Below are 25,880 nucleotides of genomic sequence, written 5' to 3'. Positions count from 1 at the left end.
TTCAGGTGCTTAGCCAGTGACTTCCACCCGATCGGTGGTCTGACTTTCTTTAAAACTCAGCAGCAAACGTCTACTGCTTAATATTAGTTTTTGTTTTTCAGTCAATGATTTGAATAGATTATAATAAGGTTAGGCCTTAACATACGCTGTCAATTTCAAATTGAATTCTAAAGAGATTTATTTTCAAAACTGTATTTAATATAAACAAAAAAAATCCAATGTTTTTTTAAATCATCCATTTTTATCCATCCTGCTACTAACCCTACTCCATCTACATGTAATGTGAAAGCTCCTATTGATTTCTAGGCAGGGACCCGAAACGCCAAGGATTTTCCCCATTAATAAAGGTATGAACTTCCTTAAGCATCTGAATCATCCTCGGATTCCCAAGCAGCATGCTGTTCTCTGGGGAAGTGGCCTGTATTTATAGAACCGTGGCAGTTCCCCGACACGGGTGCAGAGGGGGGTCACAGCTTTGCCACTGCTCAGAAAGCATCCTTGAAAAGTGCTTGGGGATTTAAACGTCTAATGGAGACTTTGCGTGTGCACTGAGAGGCCTAATGCTTTCTCTTCCATTACACAAATTGCCAGCTCACCCTCATACGGCCTTGGATTTTTTGCTCACCAGCTTCTCAGCAATTAGGGGCTCAGGAGAATAAAATTCTGGGGACTCTCTGGACTGTAATGCACAAGAGTATCAGCCTTCATTAGAAGGCACAGATGTATCAAAATAAGAGGCAGAGCTCAAGTTCTGCATGAATGTGCCTGAGCCAAGAGATATGAAAATGTGACAGCCCCCCTTTAAGTATAGGAACAAACCCCCTGCTTCACAAGGTAAGACTGAACGTCTTTCTAAACGATATCCTCATCATCATGGCAAACCCCAAAGGAATGTAACCTCCTTGCAGCTCGAGCGCCCCCCGGATTCACCTCTAGAGAGATCCTTAAGCTGGTCTACCTTTGCCTCCAACACACAGGGCACTGGAATGGCCCTTTCACAAGGTTTCCTCGCTCATTTTCAGCTCAAGGGCAGAGAAACGCTTGGCTGTTTCTGGTACAAGGACAACTGACCAGATCATGGCAGGTGACCGGCTTCAGGATAAACCTCCTTACGCGTGACTGTAGCGACCCCACAGACTTTCTAAACGAGAATCGGGGGAAGGTCTCTACCTTGTGTTCTGCAGGAGGCCAGACTAGATGGTCACATGGTCCCTTCTGGCCTTGGAGTCTATGAATCCGCACACCACCTACAAAAGGCCAAACACCGAAAGCCAGACGCACATCCCCAGCCCTGAATTAAAACACCGCCACAAATAGATTGGACAGAACCTCACCAAACATCTGCAGTGCCTGCTCCCAGCTAACAGTGCTGCCTTCCCTCTGCAATAGGAAGGGAAAAGCACAAAGCTACTTACCTCCCTTCTGGCTGGGAGAGGCAATTGACAGCTGCTAGCTGCAAAATGGTCACTTCACCCCTGCCAACAGCTTGGTTCTGCGGTATTGAGAGGGCCAGCCCCAGAAAGGTGCATTGGGGGTGGGGGAGGGAAAATGTTTCTATTCAAGGGCAACCTTACACTGGGGGAAGTTAGAAGGGACAAGGAAGTTACCGAAGAAGGTGCTACTTATCACTTAGAGACTAAGGTGAAGGATAGAACAAGAAGCAATGGGCTTAAACTGCAGCAAGGGAGGTCTAGGTTGGACATTAGGAAAAAGTTCCTAACTGTCAGGGTGGTTAAACACTGGAATAAATTACCTAGGGAGGTTGTGGAATCTCCATCTCTGGAGATATTTAAGAGTAGGTTAGATACATGTCTATCAGGGATGGTCTAGACAGTATTTGGTCCTGCCATGAGGGCAGGGGACTGGACTCGATGACCTCTCGAGGTCCCTTCCAGTCCTAGAATCTATGAATCTAGGTGAACACCACAAGCGCTAAACAAACCAGATACTTGAGACTTCAAATGGGTGGCTAGCAGAAATCAGCTCTTCAAGGCCTTCGCATGTTGCAATGCTGTAGAGCGCATTCAAAGCAGCTTTCGCAGTTAGCTGTAGCTGGAGGAAATGTATAGTGTAAATTCCCAGAAATACGGGATTGGTAACTGACCTAACAGTGTTTGATTGAGTACATCCTTCAGACAGCTGCTCCTAACTCATGTTCCCCTTTGAACCAAAGATCCCACCGCTGGAACTCATTAACGAGCTCAGGAGCTGCTCAGAAACTGTGGCGTCAACTCCCCCAGGAACAAGGGCCCAACAGGCCTGCCGACGGGGGACAGAAGGGAGGGGGCGCAAAGGGGTCAATGCGGGGGGGGCGCAAAGGGGTCAATTGCCCAGAGGCCCGGCAATTTAAAAGGGCCCAGGCAGATGGGATAGATATGTATTTTTTAAATAAAAATTACGATTTAAAAAAAGAAAGAAATCCGTTTCCTGCTGCAGCCGCTCTGTATAGAGCGCCGTCCCTCACTGTGCCAGGAACAGTTTGCCAGAGCGCTGCTGCACCCTGCTGGTCTGGCAGAGCGTCAGCAAAGCAGCCTGGGAACCGCGGAGCTTGCTGCCTCCTCTCGCTGCTCGGGAACCGCTGTGCCTGCCATGCTGGCTCTTCGGCTGCAGGGCTGAGGACAGGGAGACTTGAAAGAGGAACAAGCTCCCTCTGCGCTACCAGATTTCCTCCCCCGGGGCTACAGCTCCTCACCAGACACAAGCCAGCAAGTTCAGCCATCCAACTGAGCCGCCCTAGGTTTGCCGAGAGACAGCCGGGGCCAGCTCCCAGCCGCTATCACGATGAGGGGCAGGATGAGGGGCCACCTCCCAGCCAGAGAATCAGGCGTCGGTTTTCCCTCTGCCTTCACCCCTGGCTGCCTCCTAGGAGATCTCCCAGTAGATGTGGCACACCATGCCTGCTGTCTCCTCATTGCTCTGGGTGTTGATGTCCCACAGCACCAGCAGCACAAGTATTGTATTGTATATTTTAACTTTGTTGGTCATATTCAGTTACATCTTGTATATCAGTTTATTCCTTGTCCTTCGATTACACTTGAATCACGATTAGATGTTTAATTAGCCTACTTGATACTTTAGGTGTTTCCTTACTTGGTGCTTCTTTAAATGTTTTATATATTAATTAATTTCATTCCATGATGTATTGATTTAATTTAAATACATCATTCAAAATAACAAATTCGACATCTTATATTTAGGCTCACAATTTGTTTAATACTGGTGCTGTAACTGGAAAAAAAAAAGTTAACTAGATCAAGCAAAGCCACAACTTACGCATAGTGGGTTCTAATGTGTTATCAATAGCATAAAAAGTAGTGTTAGAAACCTCAGCCTTCCCTTTCTGCGGGGGGGGGGGGGGGGGGGGGCATTGATTGTTCTTCCCTGGGGCCGGAATTGCTGTCAGCGGTCCTAAGGCCCAATCCAAACTTCACAACCTCCAATGTAAGTCAAAGTGCTCTTCTTCAATCTGCCTTCTATCACATAATCACGGAGCACATTTTAAAAAGGAACAACCCTACCAAAACAATGCACTGCACTGCACACACAGCTCTCCCCCAGGGGAGAAGATGAGAAAAAGGATCAAACACGGGTGACTGGTGTTAGTCATGTTGCTTAATGCACTGTTGGCAGGCACGCAGTTACTATGGAAATGAAGGAGTTATAAGAACCTATATGAAATAGACGTGCGATTCAAATGGCAAAACTCTAACTGGCTTCAAGCGAAGCAAGATCAGGCCCGTAGGCCAACAACAAAGGCTGAATGATGCAGGTTATTGTTGAAAAAATAAGCTCCTTTTGTAGTCAAGAGGAATACCAGATAGAGCAAATGGGTGGTTACTAGTTGTTATCCTGATGTCTGCAAACACAACAATCCAAGAAGCTACAGAACATTCTCCCGGAGTTAACACACTAAGCTATCGGGCACTGGTATGATCTCAATCCCCACCTAGTTTCTGCAGCTGCTCAGCATTCATATTGAATCATAATATTGGGACAGAGCATGAAGCTCACACTCAGCGGGAGTTGTGCATCAATGAAGACCGTAAGATTGGGTCCACTGTATTGCACTAGCTAGTGTGGAGGTGCACCATTGCACTCTGGTGGCTAGAATCGGAACTGTCCAACTGTGTGTCATAGGCCTTCGACTTCTAACAGTACAGCTAAAACGGACAGGACCCAGTTTCACTGACTCCCTCTCCTGGGACTTGACCCTTAAAGCAACCTCTTTCCCTGCTACCAGATACATTTTGTTTTCTCCCACAAATGAAGGGTTTTTTAAAAAATGATGAAATATATTCCGTGAAAAGAATCTACAGCTGAAACCTCTGAAACATCATCTTTCATTGAATTTATAGTAGCTTCTGCCAAATAAATATAATCTGCATTACAATGCCTGATGCTAACACAGTAAGCTGCTGCATTTTACCGGAGCAAAGGAACCTTTCAACAATTCCTCACCTAAATATGAGTATATCATTTACCCTATGAAAATGCATCAACAGACACTTCCTAGTTAGCTCCTGTCTGCAGATCCAGCGATTATGAAGTCAATGCTCAACATTTCACAAGTATAAATGTGAGCTATGGGTATCTCCTTGTGGAGAAACAGCTACATTGCCAGGAGTATGCAAGTTGCTTCTGATGAACAGGTTTCACTTAAAGGGATCCTGTATGTCCTCCTTTAAATTGCGACTGTCTGGTCCCAATGTGTCTCAAGAAAAGACCCCATTTCTCCTTCTGTAATTGTCTTTTCAGACTTTTTGCTTGAGTCCAATGGCTTTTCAGATGGTGCAGTCCTAAAGAATCGAACAAACACAAGCAAGGACTGTGCTCTGAAATGTAATGCAAGAGGTGATTTCTTTTATCCGGCTAAAAAAGAATCATCCCTTTCATGTCCTTAAATTAGTCAAATTTGTGCCCAATTCTTTGGCCCTTTGAGGAAGTTACTAAGGCTGATGAAAGCTGTAACCCTTCTGCCGATGGGGACGCAGCAACAAGGGCTGGTACTTATTTTAAGGGATTCTCTACAATTTCTTAACTTTTGTGGGCTCGAGTCCTCACCTAGTAATCTGGGAACCTATAACCACTCTGGGCGCTTTTGCTAGGCAAATCTGTACCCATTCGCCAGGGCTGTCCTTAGGCATACGCAGCATACGCGGCTGCATAGGGCACAGGAAAATTTGGGGCATCTCTGGGTCTTAGCGTCCACCCTTCCGCCTCTTCCTATCCCTGTTCTGACCCTTCCTGCAGGCTCCCGCCACAGCAGGCCGCTGCAGCCTGGTGAGTCTTCCTGGACCAGAGGGGATCTAGTACTTAAAAGTGAAAAAGCCTCCAGCCTGCCAGACCTATTAGCACAACACTGAAACTGTTAAATGGAGCCATTTAACAGGCATTTGCCAACCCCCAGGTATATATTGTCCGTTTCTGAATTTACTGACAAAAACAGTTGTGAGCTAAGATGTGAAAAAATTATCTAAGTTTACTCAGAACATGTTAGTCTACAGGACCTTAGTTGAAAATTTGCTTTAAAAATATTTCATCAGTGTGTTGCTGAAGATTATAAAAATCACATCTCTATAAAATCCTTGCATAGATTTTTAGATGCACAATCTGACTATTCATCTTTAGTCTTAAATGCTTGGATCTTCAGACATACAGTTTTTTTAATAAATCCTTCAAAAGACCACCCTTATCTAAAATACACGTGCGAGCCCGGGCTGCCATCGGGCATAGGGGCACCAGTTTAATAATACCGCATAGGGCCCCATAAACCCTAAGGACGGCCCTGCCACTCGCAAGCACAGAGGTTTAAACAAACTAACTTTACTGGTGGGAGGGAGGGGGAAGAAAAAGGAAAGGCCAGGTTGACCTGGGACAAGAATTTACAATTTAACACCTTCTACCACCATTTACCTCAGGGTGCATAAGTCACAGTCCCACACAATTGGACCCTGAACGGCTGATGCAGTGTTTGTTCTGCCTCCTGCACTCAGTTCACAGGTCCCCAACTTCCTCACTCACAGTTTGTGATCCCAAGAGTCCAGGAAAATCATGGTCCCTGTTTCGTAGGCAGCCCTGGAGCTCTACCACTGTTCTGCTACAATGAATGATTTCAGCAGCTAGGAAAGGGAGGCCCCTCACCAGCTGACAGGAGACATAGACGGTTGCTACCAATTCCTTTGCTGCTGCTCTCCTGCTGGATGCTGGGAGCAAATCCAACTGCCGCTTTGCTCTGCATGCTGGGGGCTGTGGCTGGGCCCAACTGCTGCTTTGCTTTGGGGGCCAGAACTACTTCTGGGCTCTGACCTCTGCTTGCCAGTGGCTCAACAACTGGAACCTCTGGGGAGCTCTGTCCACATAAAGCAATTACAGCTCATTGCTCTGCTCTTTCAGATCCAAGCGGATCAGTGACGTCAGGAACCCCTCAGAGTCCCTAGCACCCAGAAAGATACTCCTCAAACCAAGCCAGAAACATGCACTTTCTCTCCCCCATAGGGCTGTCCAGGGCCCCTCACCCCACTTCAGCAAGCATCAGTTGTCATCACGGTGACCCCCTACCCGGTCGTTGTCCAGGCTTTGCCCAGCTTGGGTACTCAACAAGGTAATCTCAAAAATATAGGCCCCAAGTACAAAACTTAGTCAAATTATACCCAGTGTCCCCAAACTTCCTGCAATGAATGTGTAAATAAGGTACTGCCTCGCTCAGTCGACTCCCCTTGCTCTCCAGCAGAGGCCCTCAGAGAGCTCACTCAACTAACCGCTTTCTCTCCCAGGCTACAGGGCTTACAAAACCTTCCCAGAGTTACGCTTGCCAACTTTCTAATTGCACAAAACTGAACACCCCTTCCCGGAGGCCCCCCACTCACTCCATCCCTCTGTTGCTTGCTCTCCCCCACCCTCACTCACTTTCACCGGGCTGGGCCAGGGGTGTGGGATGCAGGGAGGGGGTTTGAGGACTCCGGCTGGGGGTGCAGGCTCTGGGGTGGGGCCAGGGATGAGGGGTTTGGGGTGCAGGAGGGGACTCCGGGCTGGGGCTGAGGGGTTCAGAATTTGGGAAGGGGTGCGGGCTCCGGCTGGGGGTCTGGGCTCTGGGGTGGGGCTGGGGATGAGGGGTTTGGTGTGAAGGAGGGGGCTCCGGGCTGGGGTAGCAGTGTTGGGGGGGGGGTGCGGACTCCAGGAGGGAGTTTGGGTGAGGGAGGGGACTCCAGGCTGGGGCAGAGGGAGGGGGTGAGGGGTGCGGGGTCCCGATGGCACTTACCGCGGTTGGCTCCCAGGAAGCGGTTGCCAGGTCCCTACAGTCCCTAGGCACATGGGCGGCCAGGGAGGCTCCGTGCACTGCCCTCGCGCCCGTAGGCACCGCCCCCACAGATCCCATTGGACTCAGTTCCCAGCCAATGGGAGCTGCAGAGCCTGTACTTGAGGTGGGGCAGCACAAGGAGCCACCTTGGCCACCCATGCGCCATGGGGCCGCTAGGACCCTGGCGGCCGCTTCCAGAAGTCATGCGGAGCTAGGGCAAGCCGGGAGCCTGCCTTAGCCCCGGGCCCCCGCTGCACCGCTGACCGGACTTTTAACAGCCCAGTCGGCAGTGCAACTGGGCATTCCACTCGAAAACCGGACTCCTGGCAACCCTACTCAGAGTCCTATTGATTGGTCCTATTCTCTGTAGATAAAAAGGCACTTTGTACTGGCAAATACTCCACAGAAAACACCTTCTAAAAAAGGACTATATTTCCTCCATTAAATTTCACAGAGCTTCTTTATGGGACTACGTTCTGTTCTGGGCACTCCAGCTCAAAGGAGACGCAGCAGAAATAGAAGGGGTCCAAAGACAGGTGCTGGAAACAATCCAAGGCATGAACCGAAAGTGAAAATATATGTTAAATATCAAGAAATAACTTCCTGACAGTGAGGTGTCCCTTTGAAAAAACAGTCTACTGTTGTGCTCCCAGTACCGCAGCGTTTTGGGCTACCACTATACAATACTGTAGGATTTTTATAGGGTATTAATCTGTGACATAGCAGTATAAGCTCTAATGCTTGGGACATGTAAAATTAGACTAGACAAAATACTAGGGCGTATACAGTGGGGAACAATCCTGGGTTGGCAGGAAAATGAACTGGGATTTTCAAAGCAGCCAAAGGCAGTTATTAATTATTAGTATTATTATTTATTTGCATTCCTGTAGGGCCTAGGAACCCTGGTCAGGGACAAGGACCCCACTGTGCTAGGTGCTGTACAAACAGAACAAAAAAAGACAGTCCTTCCCCAAGTAACTCTAAGTAATTCCCCTTGCAGATCTGCAGGCCATCAATGTCGCAGTCCAATGGGCATTGGGCACTTAAGTCCTTTGACAAATCCCATCCCAAGTGAGCAGAGAGGAAGGATGGCCCAGTGGGTAGGGTGCTAGACTCTGACTCTGGAGTCCTGCGTTTCATTCCTTCTTCTACTATAGATTCCGTGCTTGACCAAGGTATTTAGGCATGTTATTCCTACTGTTGGTGTCACTAGGCATAACCCTAGGTAACTCGGGAGGGTGGAAAACCACGAGTGTCGATGAAGCCTTCCTGCTCTAGGCCTAAATGAGCCAAAGCTCCTGCATGTTTGAACTTTAATCGACCTAACAAGCCAGTAACAAAGAATGGAATGTGTAACAGTCAGTTATCAGTTGCAACACCGCTCAAACCGGTATAAAGCGGTAGTAGTAAGGCCTGCATGCTTCTGGCTGAGAGGCAAGATAACAGATCAAAGGGAAAAGGACAAAATAACGGTTCAAAGAAAAGTTACTAACGAGCTAGACTTATAGCCGCCAAGATGACTTAACTGCTTAAATGTAATTGCTACTGCTTAATGTAACTGCTATAGGGAGGAGGGAGAGAAAAAGGGGGGGGGGGGGGAAGGGAAGAGCCTAGCTAAAGTAAAGTATAAAAAGAGAAAAACTGCTTATGTTGGTGTGCTTGATCTGAGACGTGCCAGTCTCCTTGCACCGCTTTGAGATCTCAAATAAACTTTGATTGCTTCTCCACCCTGGTGTGTTTATTGGCGTGGCGCACACCGGGCAACGAACCCCGCTGTTGCTTTCCTCGGGCACACTGTGCCGGCAACACTATGGATTTCATTGGGAGTTAGCTCCCTAAAAGCTGCTGAGGCCCTGGGCCTCAGTTCTCCATCTATAAAATGAGGATAATAGCACTTATCTGACTTTCCTAGCCCCCAATAGCAACTGCAGAAAGGCAGAAAAATGGCTGCTCATCTAAATACTTTATTAAGTTTCCCTCAATGTAAATGTCTTTTTCTAAATTAATAAAAACACACCATAGTTTAGAGGCAGCTAAAATCCCTCTTGGATTCATCAGGCATCTGTTCTATTAGCAAATCACAAACTCAGCCATGAATACATGTTAACAAACCACTATACAAAGACTGTAATCTCTCCCAGTTACTTCTCACTGCTTGCGCTGTACGACTCTCTGATCTCGGATGCACTCGGCAGAGTAAGCTGCATAACGCCCACAAACCTCCCGATGCGATTAGCGGAGGCATTTTTAATAAAACCTCTGGCAATGTCTCCCTGGAGAAGGATGAAGATTTCTTTTTTTTTCGTGTCTGAACTTCATTTTTTTCATTGCTTAGTTAACGAATTGCTGCAAGAGCTGAGAGCATGGATCATATTTGGCCCCCACCTACACCCAAGCAACCCTACTGGATACCACTAAGATCTGTGTTTGTCTGAAACATAAGCATAGGAATTGCCAGATTGGATCAGGCCCCTGGTCCAGCTAGATCAGTATCCTGTCTCCAGCACTAGACAGCACCAGAACTTTCAGAAGAAGGTAACAAGAACCGTGCAGTAGGCAGTTAGGGTCAGATTCTCAATGGTACTTAGGTGCCAAACTCCCACTGAAATCAATGGGAGTGAGCTGCCTAAATACCTCTGAGGATGTGGGCCTTATAGAATAACTTGCCCGTAGAGAAAGATTTTCCTAACCCTTATTAGTCTGAGGTTGGCTTATACCCTAAAGCATGGGGGTTAACACACGCATACACACAGCTAGCAGGCTAGATTAAGTGCTGGGTTACACAACCTTCTGCCAGCCCAGCCCAGATGGGAGCTGCAAGGGCGGTGCCTGCAGGCTGAGGCAGCGTGCAGAGCGGCCTGGCCACACCTCCGCCTAGCCGCTGAGCCAGGGGGATGTCACCACTTCTGGGGAGCCCCCTGGGTAAGTGCTGCCCAGAGCCCACCTCACCCCGTCCCGGGCCCCAAGCCCCTATCCCCTCCCACACCCAAACTCTGCTGCTGCTGGGGGGGGAGGCACAGAGCCAGATAGGGAGCCTGCCGGCCCCGCCAACCCCTCGCCCCCTCCCTAGGACCAGTGGGAGTCCCGGGCCACGCGTCACCACCTGCCCCCCACCAGCACCCGGGCCACCCTCCCCCAGCACCCGCAGGGCCTCCAGGCAGCCCCCCCACCAAGTTTTATTCACAGGTATTTTTAGTAAAAGTCATGGACAGGTCACGGGCTGTGAATTTTTGTTTACTGCCCGTGACCTGTCCATGATTTTACTAAAAATATCCATGACTAAAATGTAGCCTTAGCCATGGTTATAGGCTGGGCAGGGGCTTTCTTTTACACTCTGTTGCGAGCTGCTTTTTCTGGTACCATCTGCCTTACCAGTCCCCTTGGACCAGGGCCGGCTCCAGGCACCAGCTTGGCAAGCAGGTGCTTGGGGCGGCCACTCCGGAGAGGGGCGGCAGGTCCAGCTATTCGGCGGCAATTCGGCAGACGGTCCCTCACTCCCGCTCGGAGCGAAGGACCTTCCGCCAAATTGCCGCCGCAGATCGCGATCGCGGCTTTTTTTTTTTTTTTTTTTTTTGGCGGCTTGGGGCGGCCAAAACCCTGGAGCCGGCCCTGCCTTGGACTGCTGGCTGCTACACTCCCTTGCTATTTACTCTCACCTACACCTATTCCACGATCAATTTACGCTAATTGCATGTTTCATGCCAAAGCGATGTTTGACCCAGAGGCTTACAGCAAAGTCTCAGTTTATGCCAGGCTGCGTTAGACACCCAGACACTTCAACTGAGATCAGGGTCCCATTGTGCTAGGTGCTGTACAGATGTATAGCAAGAGAGAGTCCCTGCCCCAAAGAGTTTGTAATCTAACTAGACAAGGGTAAGAAAGGTATAATTATCCTCATTTAAGAGGCAGGAACTGAGGCACAGAGGTTACACATTGCCATACATCCACTGATGTGAATGGAGCTATGACAATTTACACCACTGAGTTGTAAATTTACACCCCTACGTGGTTTGCCCCAGGTCACACAGGAAGTCCATATGGTAGAGCCAGCAACTGAACTCAGATCTCTTCAGTCCCAGGCCAGTACCTGACCCACAAGCCCATCCTGTGACAGGTTCCCCCAGGGTCCCCACCTGGAATGGGGTTAACACTGAGCCCTCTTACTCACCAGCCTGGGCTCCCTCTCACGCTGTCCTGCTGTGACAAGCTGCAGACCCGCTCCCGGTCCTACACTTCCACCAGCATCCACACAGGTAGGGACACACCCAGCTGCAGTTACATGCAGGCTCTCTGACAGCCACTGCATGAACCAACAATAGAGAGGTTACAGCCAAAATAACCGCCAGCTTCCTAGCCTAGGACTCCAGAGCAGTACCGTCCTGCCCTGGTCAAAACCCCGACCAGTATGAATTTATTATTCAGTTCCTCTCCCCCTCAATGTGGAGAGGAAATGCAACAGCCCCTGCCCTTTGAGCTAAGATTTCCAAACCCTTCACTCCAAACTTACTGGTTCAGATTAAAACATAAAACAAGTTTATGAACTACAAAAAGATAGATTTTAAGTGATTCTAAGTGATAGCAAACAGATCAAAGCAGATTACCTAGTAAATAAACAAAAACGCAACCTAAGCCTAAAATACTAGAAAGATAGGATATGAATTAGCAAATTCTCACCCTGGCTGATAATACAGGCAGGCTGGCAGATTCTCACGGAACAAGCTGCACTTGCTTTACAGCTTGCAAACCCCGGGTTTTTCATACACAGGCTAGAAAACCCTTTAGCCTGGCTTCAGCACTTCCCCCAGTTCAGTCTCTCCAGGGGAACCTGCGCAGCGAGCAGGGTTAAATGCATAGCTTGTTGTTCTGGGTGAGATTTGCACTTCGTACACTGGTGGTGATTTTAAGTGAGATTTTCAGTGTGGTGGCTTGAGATTAGTCAAAGAGGTTACCAGTTTGTTATTTTCTGTTTGCTTATTTCGGGCAAGGGAAGTAGGGACAGAAAAGCAGGAAGATGAGTGAAAGCGGTGAAACAGTTGTGAAATTGGAGCTGTGCAGATTTCAGGCAGAAGAGAAGGAGAAAGACCATACAAGACTTTTGGAATTAAAACAATTACAGATAAAAGAAATGGAAGCAGAAGAGGCCAGGCAAGGAGCTGCCCACCGGAGAATTTTGGAACTGAAACAGATAGAGGCTGACAAAGAAACTGAGGCCCAGAAACTAGCTATGGAGGAGAAATAAAGAGAGAGGATGTATCAACGGGACTTGATAGAGAAGCAGAACCAGGACCCCCACGCTCCTGTGAGTCCCTTTTCTCCAAAAATCCACAAACGGGAATGGTTGTGTCCTGCATACGGTGAGATAGGGGACATTGCTGAACACTTCATCATCTTTGAGAGGCTGTGTGTGCTCCATAAGATCCCTGAGGACCAAAAGATGCCCTCTTTGGTTGCAACGTTGACTGGTACCGCTCTGGATATATTCAATAAGATGGCAATTGAAGATGCTTCAGATGATGGTAAATTCAAGGAAATCGTTTTAAAACAGTTTCAGATTACCCCTGAAACATATAGAGTAAAATGTAGAAGCCTTAAGAGGGGTGCTGGGAATCTTAGCTGAGGGGGCTGTTGCATTTCCTTTCCACATTGAGGGAGGGGGAAACTCTATGAGCTTGCGCTGTACAATTCCCTGTGCAGCGCAAGATGGTATAATTTTGGGTTTATACTCCAGAGGGGGGTGAATGCCTGGGAAGCTGGTGGTTTTCCTGGCTGTACCCATAGGCGCCAACTTTTCCCGGCACCGGTGGGCGCTCACGCCCCCTCGCCACTGGCCCCGCCCTGACTCCACCCTTTCCCTGCCCCTGCCCCGCCCCCATTCTAACCCCTTCCCCAGAGTCCCCGCCCCAACTCCACCCCCTCCCTGCCCCTATTGGACCCCTTCCCCAAATCCCCGCCCCGGCCCCGCCTCTTCCCTGAGCGTGCCGCATTCCCCCTGTTGCATTCAGCTGTTTTGCGGCGCAAGCACTGGGAGCCGGGGGGGAAGGCGGGCACGCGGTGCGCCCAGGGGAGGAGGCGGAGGCAGAGTGGAGGCGGAGGTGAGCTGGGGCGGGAGGACGGGGCAGGGAGCTGCCGGTGGGTGCTAAGCACCCACCAATTTTTCCATGTGGGTGCTCCAGTCCCAGAGCACCCATGGAGTCGGCGCCTATGGCTGTAGCCTCTCTATTGTTGGTTCATGCAGTGGCTGGTCAGAGAGCCTGCATGTAACTGCAGCTGGGTGTGTCCCTCCCTGTGTGAATGGTGGTGGAAGTGTAGGACCGGGAGCGGGTCTGCAGCTTGTCACGGCAGCACAGTGTGAGAGGGAACCCAGGCTGGTGGGTCAGAGGGCTCAGCAGTACCCCAGTTCCAGGTGGCACCCCGGGGGAAACCCATCACACATCCTTCTCCAGTTATTATCTTGAGCCTACCGTGCTCCATCCAGCTCAACAGAATCTCCAAGCCCAGGTGGAGATAAGAGCTACATGCCATTGAAAAGGGTGTGACTAAACCTATTCCAGCTTTCAATGAAACAGTGTTTCATCTGTAGAGAGAACGCTGGGGAAATGGGCTTTGCTATGTGGTACCCTTCACTCACTCTCCAGAGGGGCCCAGTATTACAACAAAAGTAAAGGACACTAAAAAGTAACAATCCCCAAATTGTGGAAGAAATAAAACTGCCAAAGCAACGTGGTTTTGTAGCAAGATCCGTTTGTGAAGAGCTTTAAGAAGCCAGTATCACAGCCACTGCATCTGGTGGACCACTGATCACTATCCATGTTCAGTTTGGAGATTAGCATATAGAGTTTTATCCATTGGACCAACATTGCACCAATAATTATAACAACAAAGAAGTAACAAACTACCATGGGCCATCCTTTAATCCATCAAGAGCAATCAGTTGCTAATTCCTAATTCTAGGTACTAGACACTATTATCATTTGTATTGTGGTAACGCCGAATGATACCCATCAGGGATCAGGGCCCCACTATGCCAGGTGCTGTACATACAAATAACACAGAGTACCCAGTTGCCTGGAACTGTGCTTACGGGAAGATAAAAAGAACCCATCTCATTCCACTTGCAAACCGCAAAGTCGTGATAACCTCCACCAGGTTGTTCATATCAAAGCCTAGTAAAGTGGAAAATGGAAAAACAATTAAGCCATTTCACCAGGGCTGGGGGAGAAGCACACGACTCCATGAGAGTGTGGCTGGTGGGACGAAACTGGCAGGAAAGCTGGAGAGCTGCACGTTCTTTTCCCCCACCATGCCAAAAATTCAATTCCCGCAATGAATAACTCGCCAACGCATTCGCTGACTTTACATCACACCCTCAGCTCTGTGGATTTCGATGGAGCTAAGCTACTTCACACTGGCTGAGGATCATAGAATATCAGGGTTGGAAGGGACCTCAGGAGGTCATCTAGTCCAACCCCCTGCTCAAAGCAGGACCAATCCCCAACTAAATCATCTCAGCCAGGGCTTTGTCGAGCCTGACCTTAAAAACCTCCAAGGAAGGTGTAGTGGGGCAGCTGCCCCACTCCTGAGGAACAGGGGTTAAAAGCAGCCCTGGAGAGGGCTGCAGCTGTGAAGAAAGCCTCGGCTGATTGGGGAACCAGCCACAGATGCGGCCATGCCCCAATCAGGGCCCAGCTGGCCCTTATAAGAGGGCAGTGGGCCAGGAGCACACAGAGTCTCTCTCTAGCGGTAGAGAGGGAAGGGCCAGGCTGCCTGGAAGCTGAGAGGGTACCAAGACTGGAGCAGGGTTGGGGGAAGGCCAGAGGAGCTGGGGAGCTCCGGCCTAGAAACCCCCCAGGCTGCAGGCCTTGTTAAAAGCCAAAGAAGGGTACCGGGGTTGCAGAGGGAAGCCCAAGGGGAGGCAGAGGCAGCAGGTCCAAAAAACCCCTTGCCTATGATGAATGGCGTGTACACTGCAGTCCGTCCCAGTGAGCGGGGGCTAGACGGTGACTGGCAGTAGCCATATACTGAGGCGAGGTGGGGATAGGGAGTTGGGGGTTCCCCGGGGAGAGGAGACCCAGATCTGTGGGGGTACTGCCAGGGGCAGCACCCAACGTAAAGGGGCACCGGGGTCCGGGAGGGGCACGGGGGCCAGCGGCAAGCGGGACATTGGCCAGCAGAGGGCACTCCGGAGCTGGAAAAGCTAATTCCCTGGACAACCAGCAGGAGGCGCCACGCCAGTGAGTCGCCGCACCGTTACAGAAGGAGATTCCACCACCTCCCTAGGTAACCCATTCCAGTGCTTCACTACACTCCTAGTGAAATAGTTTTTCCTAATATCCAACCTAGACCTCCCCCACTGCAACTTGAGACCATTGCTCCTTGTTCTGTCATCTGCCACCACTGAGAACAGCCGAGCTCCATCCTCTTTGGAACCCCCTTTCAGGTAGTTAAAAGCAGCTATCAAATTCCCCCTCATTCCTCTCTTCTGCAGACTAAACAATCCCAGTTCCCTCAGCCTCTCCTCATAAATCATGTACTCCAGCCCCCTAATCATTTTTGTTGCCCTCCGCTGGACTCTTTCCAATTTTTCCACATCCTTCTTGTACTGTGGGGCCCAAAACTGAACTCAGTACTCCAGATGAGGCCTCACCAATGCACGGTACTCCAGATGAGGTCTCACCAATGCTGAGGATCTGGCCTTACTTTTTTCTAAATCAGGTTGCTTATTATTCAAACAGGCTGTCAAGGCGAGATAGCTAGCGGGATAACTAGTGGGACCCCCAGGGGCCCATGACTGACAGCGAGCAATGGAAGCCGAGCAGTTTAGTGTAAGGCCATATCCTAATGATCTCAGGAGTGGCTTCATTTGAAAGTCAAGTTGACGAATAAATTAGGGCGAGAGAGGCCAGAAGGGAGACGATCAGCGATGTATCTTCCTGTCTCCCCAGCTGGAGGCTTTCTCGGTTGTTTTATTCTGTAAGTGTTAGAGAAAGTCCTACTTTGACAGCCCTAGAAACGGATGTGCTTTATCTGGCTACACAACAAATACGGCACAGTATTGCCTGATCAACAGCAGGCTTTCATTGCTGGGGCGAGCCCAGGCAATAAGTAATTTCTATTCACCTATCAAGAAAAATGCAAGTACCAGAAATAGGATGGCTGTGTGCATTTATTTTTGTATTAAAGAACCTTGACTCTGCTCCTTTAAGGAAATGGCACGTTCACCACTGACCTAGCTACATCGTACTATTAGGCAGCGTTGCCCATTAGTAGCAGTCGTAGTAATAGGGTAGTGCCAAGAGGTGGCAACTCAGTTGCGGCCCCTGCTGTACACCGTGCTGTTTAAAATGCACAGTGAAAGCCTGCCCCTGCCCTGTAGAGCTCACAATCTAAAGAGGGGAGACAGACAAAGGACAGGAGGAGAAACAGAGGCACAAAGAGGGGGAAGCGACCCCAGGTTTCCTGACTCTCAGGCTAATGATCTACCCAGTAGACCACACTGCCTCCTTTGTCCTGTGGATGCAGTTGTACTGCGATAAAGGTGCTTATACTGTTCAAGAAGGGGAATAAGCTATACAGGTATAAGGCACCTTTATACTAGTACAATTGCGTCCACACTAGGGATTGTACTGATCTAACTGTATCAGTAACAATCGCATCCCTAATCAAAATAGTTCATAGATACATAGAGTCTAAGGCCAGAAGGGTCCACTGTGATCATCTAGTCTGACCTCCTGGATTGCACGGGCCATAGGACTTCCCTGAATTAATCCCTCTTGGAATTAGACCAGATCTTTCCGGAAAAAAATCCAATCTTCATTTAAAAATTGCCAGTGATGGAGAATCCACCAGGGCCCTTGGCAAATTGTTCCAACAGTTAATTGACTGTTAATTACCCTCACTGGTAAAAAAAATTACACCATGTTTGTAGTCTGAATTTGTCTGGCTTCAACATCCAGCCACTGGATCTTGGATCCCAGATTGGTTAAAAAACAAAAACAAAACAAAAAACTGTATAGGCCAGACCTGAGATTCGGGAGACCTACAATCTATTCCCGTTCTGCTGGATGATCTTGGACAAGTCATTTAATTTCTCTGTGCCTCAGTTTCCCTATTAATTTCCCTGCCTATTAATTTCATTTGGTGACCCCTAGTTCTTGTCTTATGAGAAGTAGTAAACAACACTTCCTTATCTACTTTCTCTACACCCATCATGATTTTATAGACCTCAATCATATTTCCCCTTAGCTGTCTCTTTTCCAAGGTGAAAAGTCCCAGTCTTATTAATCTCTCCTCATACGGAAGCCGTTCCATACCCCTAATCTTTTTTGTTGCCCTTTTCTGAACCTTTTCCAATTCCAATATATTTTTTTTGAGATGGGGCGACCACATCTGCACACTGTATTCAAGATGTGGGCATACCATGGATTTATATTGAGGCAACATGATATTTTCTGTCCTATTATCTATCCCTTTCTCAATTATTCCCAGCATTCTGTTCGCTTTTTTGACTGCCGCTGCACATTGAGTGGATGTTTTCAGAGAACTATCCACAATGACTCCAAGATCTCTTTCTTGAGTGGTAACAGCTAATTTAGACCCCATCGTTTTATATGTATAGTTGGGATTATGCTTTCCAATGTGCATTACTTTGCATTTATCAACACTGAATTTCATCTGCCATTTTGTTGCCCAGCCACCCAGTTTTGAGAGATCCTTTTGTAGCTCTTCGCAGTCTGCCTGGGACTTAACTATCTTGAGCAATTTTGTATCGTCTGCAAATTTTGTCACCTCACTGTTTACCCCTTTTTCTAGATCATTTATGAATATGTTGAATAGGACTGGGCCCAGTACAGACCACTGGGGGAACACCACTATTTACCACTCTCCATTCTGAAAACTGACCATTTATTCCTATCCTTTGTTTCCTATCTTTTAACCAGTTACCAATCCATACAGCACCTTCCCTCTTATCCCATGATTGTTTACTTTGCTTAAGAGCCTTTGGTGAGGGACCTTGTCAAAGGCTTTCTGAAAAGCTAAGTACACTATATCCACTGGTTTACACTGATTCAGCCTTACCCATGCACCGGATAATAAAGCATGTAGCATAAAATGGCTTGCAGCGGAATTCCTGTGTGCTTGGGTTAGTCTGATCCTTGAGGGCCTGCTCCAGGAGGCGATGAGGAGTTCTGAGCAGCGCTGATTGTTCTCAGCTGTCATGCTCAGCATCTCTCATAGATTCATAAGTCAGAAGGGACCATCATGATCATCTAGTCTGACCTCCTGCAAGTGGCAGGCCACAGAACCTCACCCATCCGCTCCTGCAATCAGGGCCGGCTTTAGTAAGTGCGGGGCCCGATTCGAATACCCGGCGGCAGTCCAGGTCTTTGGCGGCAATTCGGCGGCGGGTCCTTCACTCGCTCCGGGTCTTCTGCGGCACTGAAGGACCCGCCGCCAACGTGCCGCCGAAGACCCGGACCGCCGCCAGGTGAGTGAAAAAATTTAAAAAGCGCCTAAGTTAGGCGCTCTTCTTTAGGGCGCAGAGCCCTCTTAGGCGCGGGCGCGGGGCCCTCTTAGACGTGGGGCCCGGTTCGGGGGAATCGGCCTAAAGCCGGCCCTGCCTGCAATAGACCCAGAACCTCTTGCTGAGTTACTGAAGTCCTCAAATCGTGGTTTAAAGACTTCAAGTTACAGAGAATTCACCCTTTGCACTAATTTAAACTTGTAAGTGACCCGTGCCCCATGCTGCAGAGGAAGGTGAAAAAACCTCAGGGCCTCTGCCAATCAGACCTGGGCGAAAATTCCTTCCTGACCCCAAATATGGGGATCAGTTAGACCCTGAGCATGTGGGCAAGACCCACCAGCCAGACACCTGGGAAAGAATTCTCTGTAGTAACGCCCCATCTAATGTCCCATCACCAGCCGTTGGAGATATTTGCTGCGCGCAGTCGCAGATCGGCTACATGCCATTTTTAGCCAATCCCATCATACCATCCTCTCTATAAACTTACCAAGCTCAGCTCAGTCTTGCAGCCAGTTAGGTTTTTTACCCCAATTGCTCCTGTCCGATAACACCTGGCAGAATCCATCCCTCACAAGCGCCGTGCCTCAGTTCCCTTGTCTGTCAAACAATTCGTTATCTAACTAATCTATCGGTGGAAGGTGCTAACCGGGTCCCAGCACGCTGGCATTTACACACCAATATCTTGGTACTCTCCGTAGGGATACAGTGAGCTGCTATTGGGGTGCAAAGGTCGCATGCTGTGGATCAGAAGCTATTGAATCCATTAGGACATGGCCCCTTCAGGTCCTGGGGGGGACACTGAGCACTAGATGACAGCGGCATTGTTGCAGCCTGGTGCTAGGATCTGCAGGTTTTGAACCCCCGGATTTAGAGGAAAACATACTGGGCCGGACCAGCTCCGGGGGCCTGCTCCTGTCCCATTGCAATCCAGGGGCCTTTTGCCAGGGCCAGCAGGATTTCTGGGAGAAACTACAATTCCCAGAAGGCTCTGCGAGCTTGGGAACATTCCAAGCGAGCCCGGTTCCCCGCAAAGCTAACGGTGCAGAAGAAAGGACGCGGGGTGAGATTCCCCCCCCCCTTCCTCGCGCCGCCCGTGCACGGGATCGCGGCCGCGCTGAAATCCAGCCCGGCACTGTCCGACTGCAGAGTCCAGCCTCTCCCCCGGCGCTCACCCTTTGCTGCTGGGCTTTGTTTCGTTTCACCCTTCCTCCGGTAGCTCTCACTGCACTGGGCACAGACTTCCTCTAGGTCAGCAGCAGCTGCGATTGCAACATAAGTTGCAGCCAAGTCACAAACCATGTTGTCCCTCGGGTTCCAGGGGAGGAAAATGCCTGCAGGGATGGACTGCTCAGGTAAGACCTTTTCAGCAAACGGCTCGGGTGTGTATTTCACATCCTAGCCCAAATGAGGACGCTCCCCCCCCCCCCGGGAAAGGGATCATATTCTGCCCCCAATTCAACCCCAAATCAGTGGGGCGGCGGAGTTGTAACTGAGGGCAAAGTCTGGCCCTCTGTGATCTGGATACTAGAAAATATCAGTGGGGATTTGTTATTTTGATCTGGTCCAAATTTAGTAAGAAGCGAGCTGTCTGGCATTTGCCAAAACTAAAAGGCAGCTAAAATGTTTTCCTAGAAAGGGACCGTGGTGATCCTCTAGTCTGGCCGCCTGCATAACACAGGCCGGAGAATTTCACCTACTGATTCCTGTATCGGGTCCAATAATGGGTTGGGTGATTGTGCATCTCTCTTAACAAGACATCCAGTCTGTTTAAAGATTCCAGAGATGGAGAGATTACTGCTGCTAATCCCTTCCAATGTTAATTACCCTCACTGGTAAAAATATGCTGTTGAACTTTACTGACACAATTTCCAGCCGCGGGATCTTGTTATGCCTTTGTCTGCTAGACTGAAATACCCTCAGAATTCTGGGCTATGATCAAGTCACCTCCGTTGCTGGCCCAGATAGAATCTTTAAATACACACACCAGAATCAAGCCAGGGTTCTGCTTGGAAGAGGATATTTTTTGTTTGTTTTTTCAATTAAAGCATTCCAGGTCATTTTCTCTATTATCGTCCTATGTAACACCATATTCAATTCAGTTCATACAGCACTGCTACTAATGCAGGGGACAAATGATGTTCTGTTCAATATCTTCATCAATGATTTAGATAACGGCATAGACAGTACACTTATAAAGTTTAGGGACGATACCAAGCTGGGAGGGGTTGCAAGTGCTTTGGAGGGTAGGATTAAAATTCAAAATGATCTGGACAAACTAGAGAAATGGTTTGAAGTAAACAGGATGAAATTCAGTAAGTACAAATGCAAAGTACTCCGTTTAGGAAGGAACAATCAGTTGCACACATGCAAAATGGGAAATGACTGCCTAGGAAGGAGTACTGCGGAAAGGGATCTGGGGGTCATAGTGGATCACAAGCTAAATATGAGTCAACAGTGTTACATTTGCAAAAAAAGTGAACATCCTTCTGGGGTGTATTAGCAGGAGTGTTGTAAACAAACATGAGAAGTAATTCTTCTGCTCTACTCCGCGCTGATTAGGCCTCAACTGGAGCATTGTGTCCAGTTCTGGGCACCGCATTTCAGGAAAGATGTGGATAAATTGGAGAGAGTCCAGAGAAGAGCAACAAAAATTATTAAAGGTCTAGAAAACATGACCTATGAGGGAAGATTGAAAAAATGGGGTTTGTTTTGTCTGGAAAAGAGAAGACTGAGAGGGGACATGATAACAGTTTTCAAGTATGTAAAAGGTTGTTACAAGGAGGAGGAAGAAAAATTGTTTTTCTTAACCTCTGAGGATAGGACAAGAAGCAATGGGCTTAAATTGCAGCAAGGAAGACTTAGAGGTTGGACATTAGGAAAAACTTCCTAACTGTCAGGGTGGTTAAGCACTGGGATAAATTGTGGAGGTTGTGGAATCTCCATCATTGGAGATTTTTAAGAGCAGGTTACACCAACACCTGTCAGGAATGGTCTAGGTAATACTTAGTCCTGCCATGAGTGCAGGGGACTGGACTAGATGACCTCTCGAGGTCCCTTCCAGTCCTATGGTTCTATGAATCTCATTAATTTCAGCAGGAGCTGAGCTGGTTTATCCGAAGGCAGAATTGCAGTCCATGCAACTGAATGAAAAATAGTTCTCATCTGCAGTTTTTTGTCTGTTTATCTGGCCAGTTACCCATGTGACTCTTGGTATCTGAGCGCTGTACATTGGCAACCGCTCCACCCAATCAGCAGCGCAATCTATGTACCTCATCCGCACTTTCACTGCTGTATCCAGAGGTTTAGAAATCTCCCATTTCCACGCTTCCCTGCCTTTAAAGCAGTAGTTACTTTCCTACTTCCTGCTTTCTTAGCCCCCTCCACAAAGGCATCCCCCCAACATCCCATTCCCTCAGCGACAGCATCCCCAATGTCCTATCCCTGCGGCGACAGCATCCTCCAGTAACCCATACCTTCCTCACTTCTGCCTTCAGGCCGCCCTCCTTGTTGGAATTCTAGGAAAGGATTTCCTATGCATATGTGGCCCTGTGGTTCAATGGTCCGAACTTGTCCAATGGACAGGGCAGAGCACCTAGATTCCACCACTTCCAAGGTCACACAATCTAACCTTTCTGTGCCTCAGTTTCCCCATCTGTAATATGGAGGTAATGATACTTCCCTGCCTTTACAAAGTGCTTTGAGATCTGCCAGTGAAAAGTGCCAAGTGTTAATATTGCAAATGCTGCCAACTTTGATTTTATCCTAACTTTTGAAAAGGTTAGCCTCTCTGTGCCTCCATTTTCCTATCTGAATAATGAGGCAAGTCATCATTGTTATTGTGAGGCTTAATTAATTAACATTTGTAAATTTTCTTGAGATCCTCAGATAAAAAAAGACATAATTAAAGGGATTATTCTTACTGTAACCCGCTGGTGAGTGTGTGTTACACATCCTCCGCAGTGCCTGATCCACAGAGGAGAGGAATCTGTTTCAGCCGCACCTCTAGAGCCTTTGCTCTCTAATGTAAGCTGGAGCGGCTCAGGCTTTTAGCTCCGGAGGTTCCTGGTTCAATCTCTGGTGTGTCAGCCAAGATGGCAGCCATCACATTAGCACAAGCAGTGTTATCAGTAGCACATGGAATAATATCTGGACTTTCTTTTTGCTTTAATCCAGCATGCTAAACCTCCAAGACTGACTGAGGCATACGACGAGAACAGGAGCCCCACCGCAATGACCAGGGAAAGGGAGTCCTGAATGTTAAGAGAACAGCTCTGCTGTTGGGTTGAAAGAAAAAACTCCATGAGAAAATGCAACCCAAGGAAGAACCAGAGCCATCAAGTTAGCTGCATGACCCTTGGCACCTCAGTATCTGTGCTGCATGTTGTCAACCTCTCCTCCTGGTCAGCAGAGCAACCAGGGCCCATCAGCTGCACTTTGACTATTGCATCATTGACTTTTCTATAACCGCCCCTTGCCAACCTTCCAACCGTCCCTCCCCATCCCCTCCACCGGCTCCCTAGCAGCTGCCTGGCCTACCAGAGAGAACCCAGACACAGAAGAATCACATCCACGTGCTGTCTGGCGCCACCATGAAAGACCCTGCAAAGCGCGCGGCCCAGAAGACGCATATGTGCCCAGACTGTGGGAAATCCTTCAGCAAGAAGGGAAATCTGAAGAGACACCAGAGGATCCACACAGCAGAGGAGCTCTACCCGTGCGGTGAGTGTGGGAGGCGCTTCACCACGAGGGGACACCTTACCACCCACCAGAGCATCCACACCGGAGAGAGGCCTTTCCAGTGTGACGAGTGCGGACGGTGCTTCCGGCTGGAGATATGCCTGGCTGCTCACCAGAAGACACACACCAAAGGCGGGCCGTATATCTGTGTCCACTGTGGGAAGAGCCTGAGCACACGCATCTACTTCAGCATCCACATGAGAACCCACAAGGAAAAGCGGCCGTACGCCTGCACCGAGTGCGGGAAGAGCTTTGTGAAGAAGGGGACGCTGACGGCACACAAGGAGATACACAAACGGGATAAGCCTTTCAAGTGCTCCGACTGCAGCCGGTGCTTTGGCCAGAGCGCAACACTGGTGGCTCACCAGAAAATCCACCTCCGCGGGGGGCCATTCATATGCACCGAGTGCGGGAAAAGCTTGAGCACCAAGAGGTATTTTAACGTCCACCAGAGGAACCACGCAAAGCAGAGGCTACAGGAAGCCACTGGACATGTAAATGGCGTGCCTCTCCGGGTCATCCAGATTAAAGAGGAACCGGACGTGACCTTCAAGCAGGAGGATAGCTTTAGCCTGGGGAAGAACGTTACAATACCAGGAGCTCACTCAGAGGACGGACCCCAGGAAGGTCCTGATTGTGGAACCCAATCCAGCCCAAAGATCCTTGTTAGCACTCCGTGGGGAATCCAGACTAAGGAGGAACCAGACACATACCCCGAACACGAGAGAAATATCATTACAGTAGCCCACCAGAACTCTTACATTAAGGAGGAACCACAAGCCAGCCCCGACTATGACAACCAATTCAATCCAAAGATGCCTCTCTTTCCTCCATGGGGAATCCAGGCTACAAAGGAAGCTGGGGTGGACAACGAACACCAGAGGGATGTCACTATGATCGGCAGTCTTGCGGCATGCCAGAAACCCCGCATCAAGGAAGAACCACAGGAGAGTACCGACCGTGGAAGCAACTTCAGTCAAAAGACATCTCTTGGCACCATCCAGAGGATCCAGATTAAAGAGGGAGCCGGGGCAGATGGCGAACATGGGGAAAGCTGCAGCCCAAAGAAAAAACACAGAAAACGCCAGAGAACCAGCGAAGAGGGGACTTCTGGTGCATGTACCGAGAGCCGGGCAAACACAAAATGCAAGAAAAATCCCTTGACGAAGGACGGTCCCAAAGCGGAGAGGATATTTCCGTGTCCCGAGTGTGGGAAAAGCTTCAACCAGAAGTCGAATCTTACTAGGCACCGGAAGATCCACACCAGTGAGGGGCCTTATAAGTGCAACGAGTGCGGGGAGAGTTTCCGGATGAACAGGAAGCTCATCAGGCATCAGAGGATCCACATGAGCGAGCCCTTTAAATGCACCGAGTGTGGGAAAAGCTTCACCCAGCGGTCAAACCTCGTGAGGCACCAGCGGATCCACACCAGGGAGGAGCCGTACAAATGTCCCGAATGCGAGAAGACCTTCAATCAGAAGGCCAACCTCTTCAGGCACCAGACGATCCACATCAGGATGGGACCGTGCAAATGCACCAAGTGTGGGAAATGCTTCACTCAGAAGAAAAACCTTATTAGACACCAGACACTGCACTCCAGGGGCGGGGCTTATAAATGCACGGTGTGTGGGAAACGGTACAGGCTGAAAAAATATCTGAGGAGGCACCAGAAAATCCATATGAGGGAGGGACCCACCGGGCGTGCAAAACGGGGGGGAAAGCTGGGGGCACCGGCGAGCATTAGCAACCACCCCCAGACCCACCCAGAACAAAGAGCGCTCCCGGCTGTGAAAAGTGAGGAGAGCAATCTCTAGCCACAGAGCAAAGCCCACAAAGGAAGGTGATAAGCATGGACCAAATTCTGCAGTCTTTAGTGGAGCAAAACTCCTACTATAAACAGAAGGAGGCAGTGTGGCTGGGATTCAGGAGACCTGCGTCCTGTTCCTGGGTCTGTCACTTGGGCAAGTCAGTTTCCCTCCCCGTGCCTCAGTTTCCTCATCTGTAAAATGGGGTTAAAGATACTGACCTCCTTGGTAAAGAGCGAGGTAGTAGAATTATTAACCAGAGATTTGCTCCATTGAAGAATGCGGAGTTTAGCCCAATCAGCCCCAACTCTTAAACAGGCTGAATGTATTAAACAGGTGCAAAGCATTGATTTCGATTGTACCATTTTGCTTCTGGAAAAGAAGTGGGGAATGTATCTGCTGAGCCTGGCTCTGAGAAATGGGCATCGCCCACATGGACATCGCTCCCATCGATATCAGAGGTCAGCTCTGGGACTGAAACTCGGGATGAAATGCAGCAGACATAAAGGCCAGCGTTTTC

The 25,880-nt window shown here is 49.1% G+C and overlaps 1 protein-coding gene across 1 annotated transcript; it reads left to right on the top strand.

Annotated features, from left to right (window-relative positions):
• Positions 1 to 23,407: 23,407 nt before the first annotated feature.
• On the top strand, positions 23,408 to 25,369 carry LOC135875168 (zinc finger protein 260-like). Its single transcript, XM_065400161.1, has one exon. It carries the CDS (start codon positions 23,408 to 23,410, stop codon positions 25,367 to 25,369), a length of 1,962 nt encoding a protein of 653 aa, XP_065256233.1.
• Positions 25,370 to 25,880: the final 511 nt, after the last annotated feature.

This window comes from Emys orbicularis, chromosome 2 (assembly GCF_028017835.1).
Source record: "Emys orbicularis isolate rEmyOrb1 chromosome 2, rEmyOrb1.hap1, whole genome shotgun sequence".
Lineage (NCBI taxonomy): Eukaryota > Metazoa > Chordata > Testudines > Emydidae > Emys > Emys orbicularis.
Note: the sequence above shows the minus strand (reverse complement) of the source record. Positions and strands in the feature narration are given on the sequence as shown.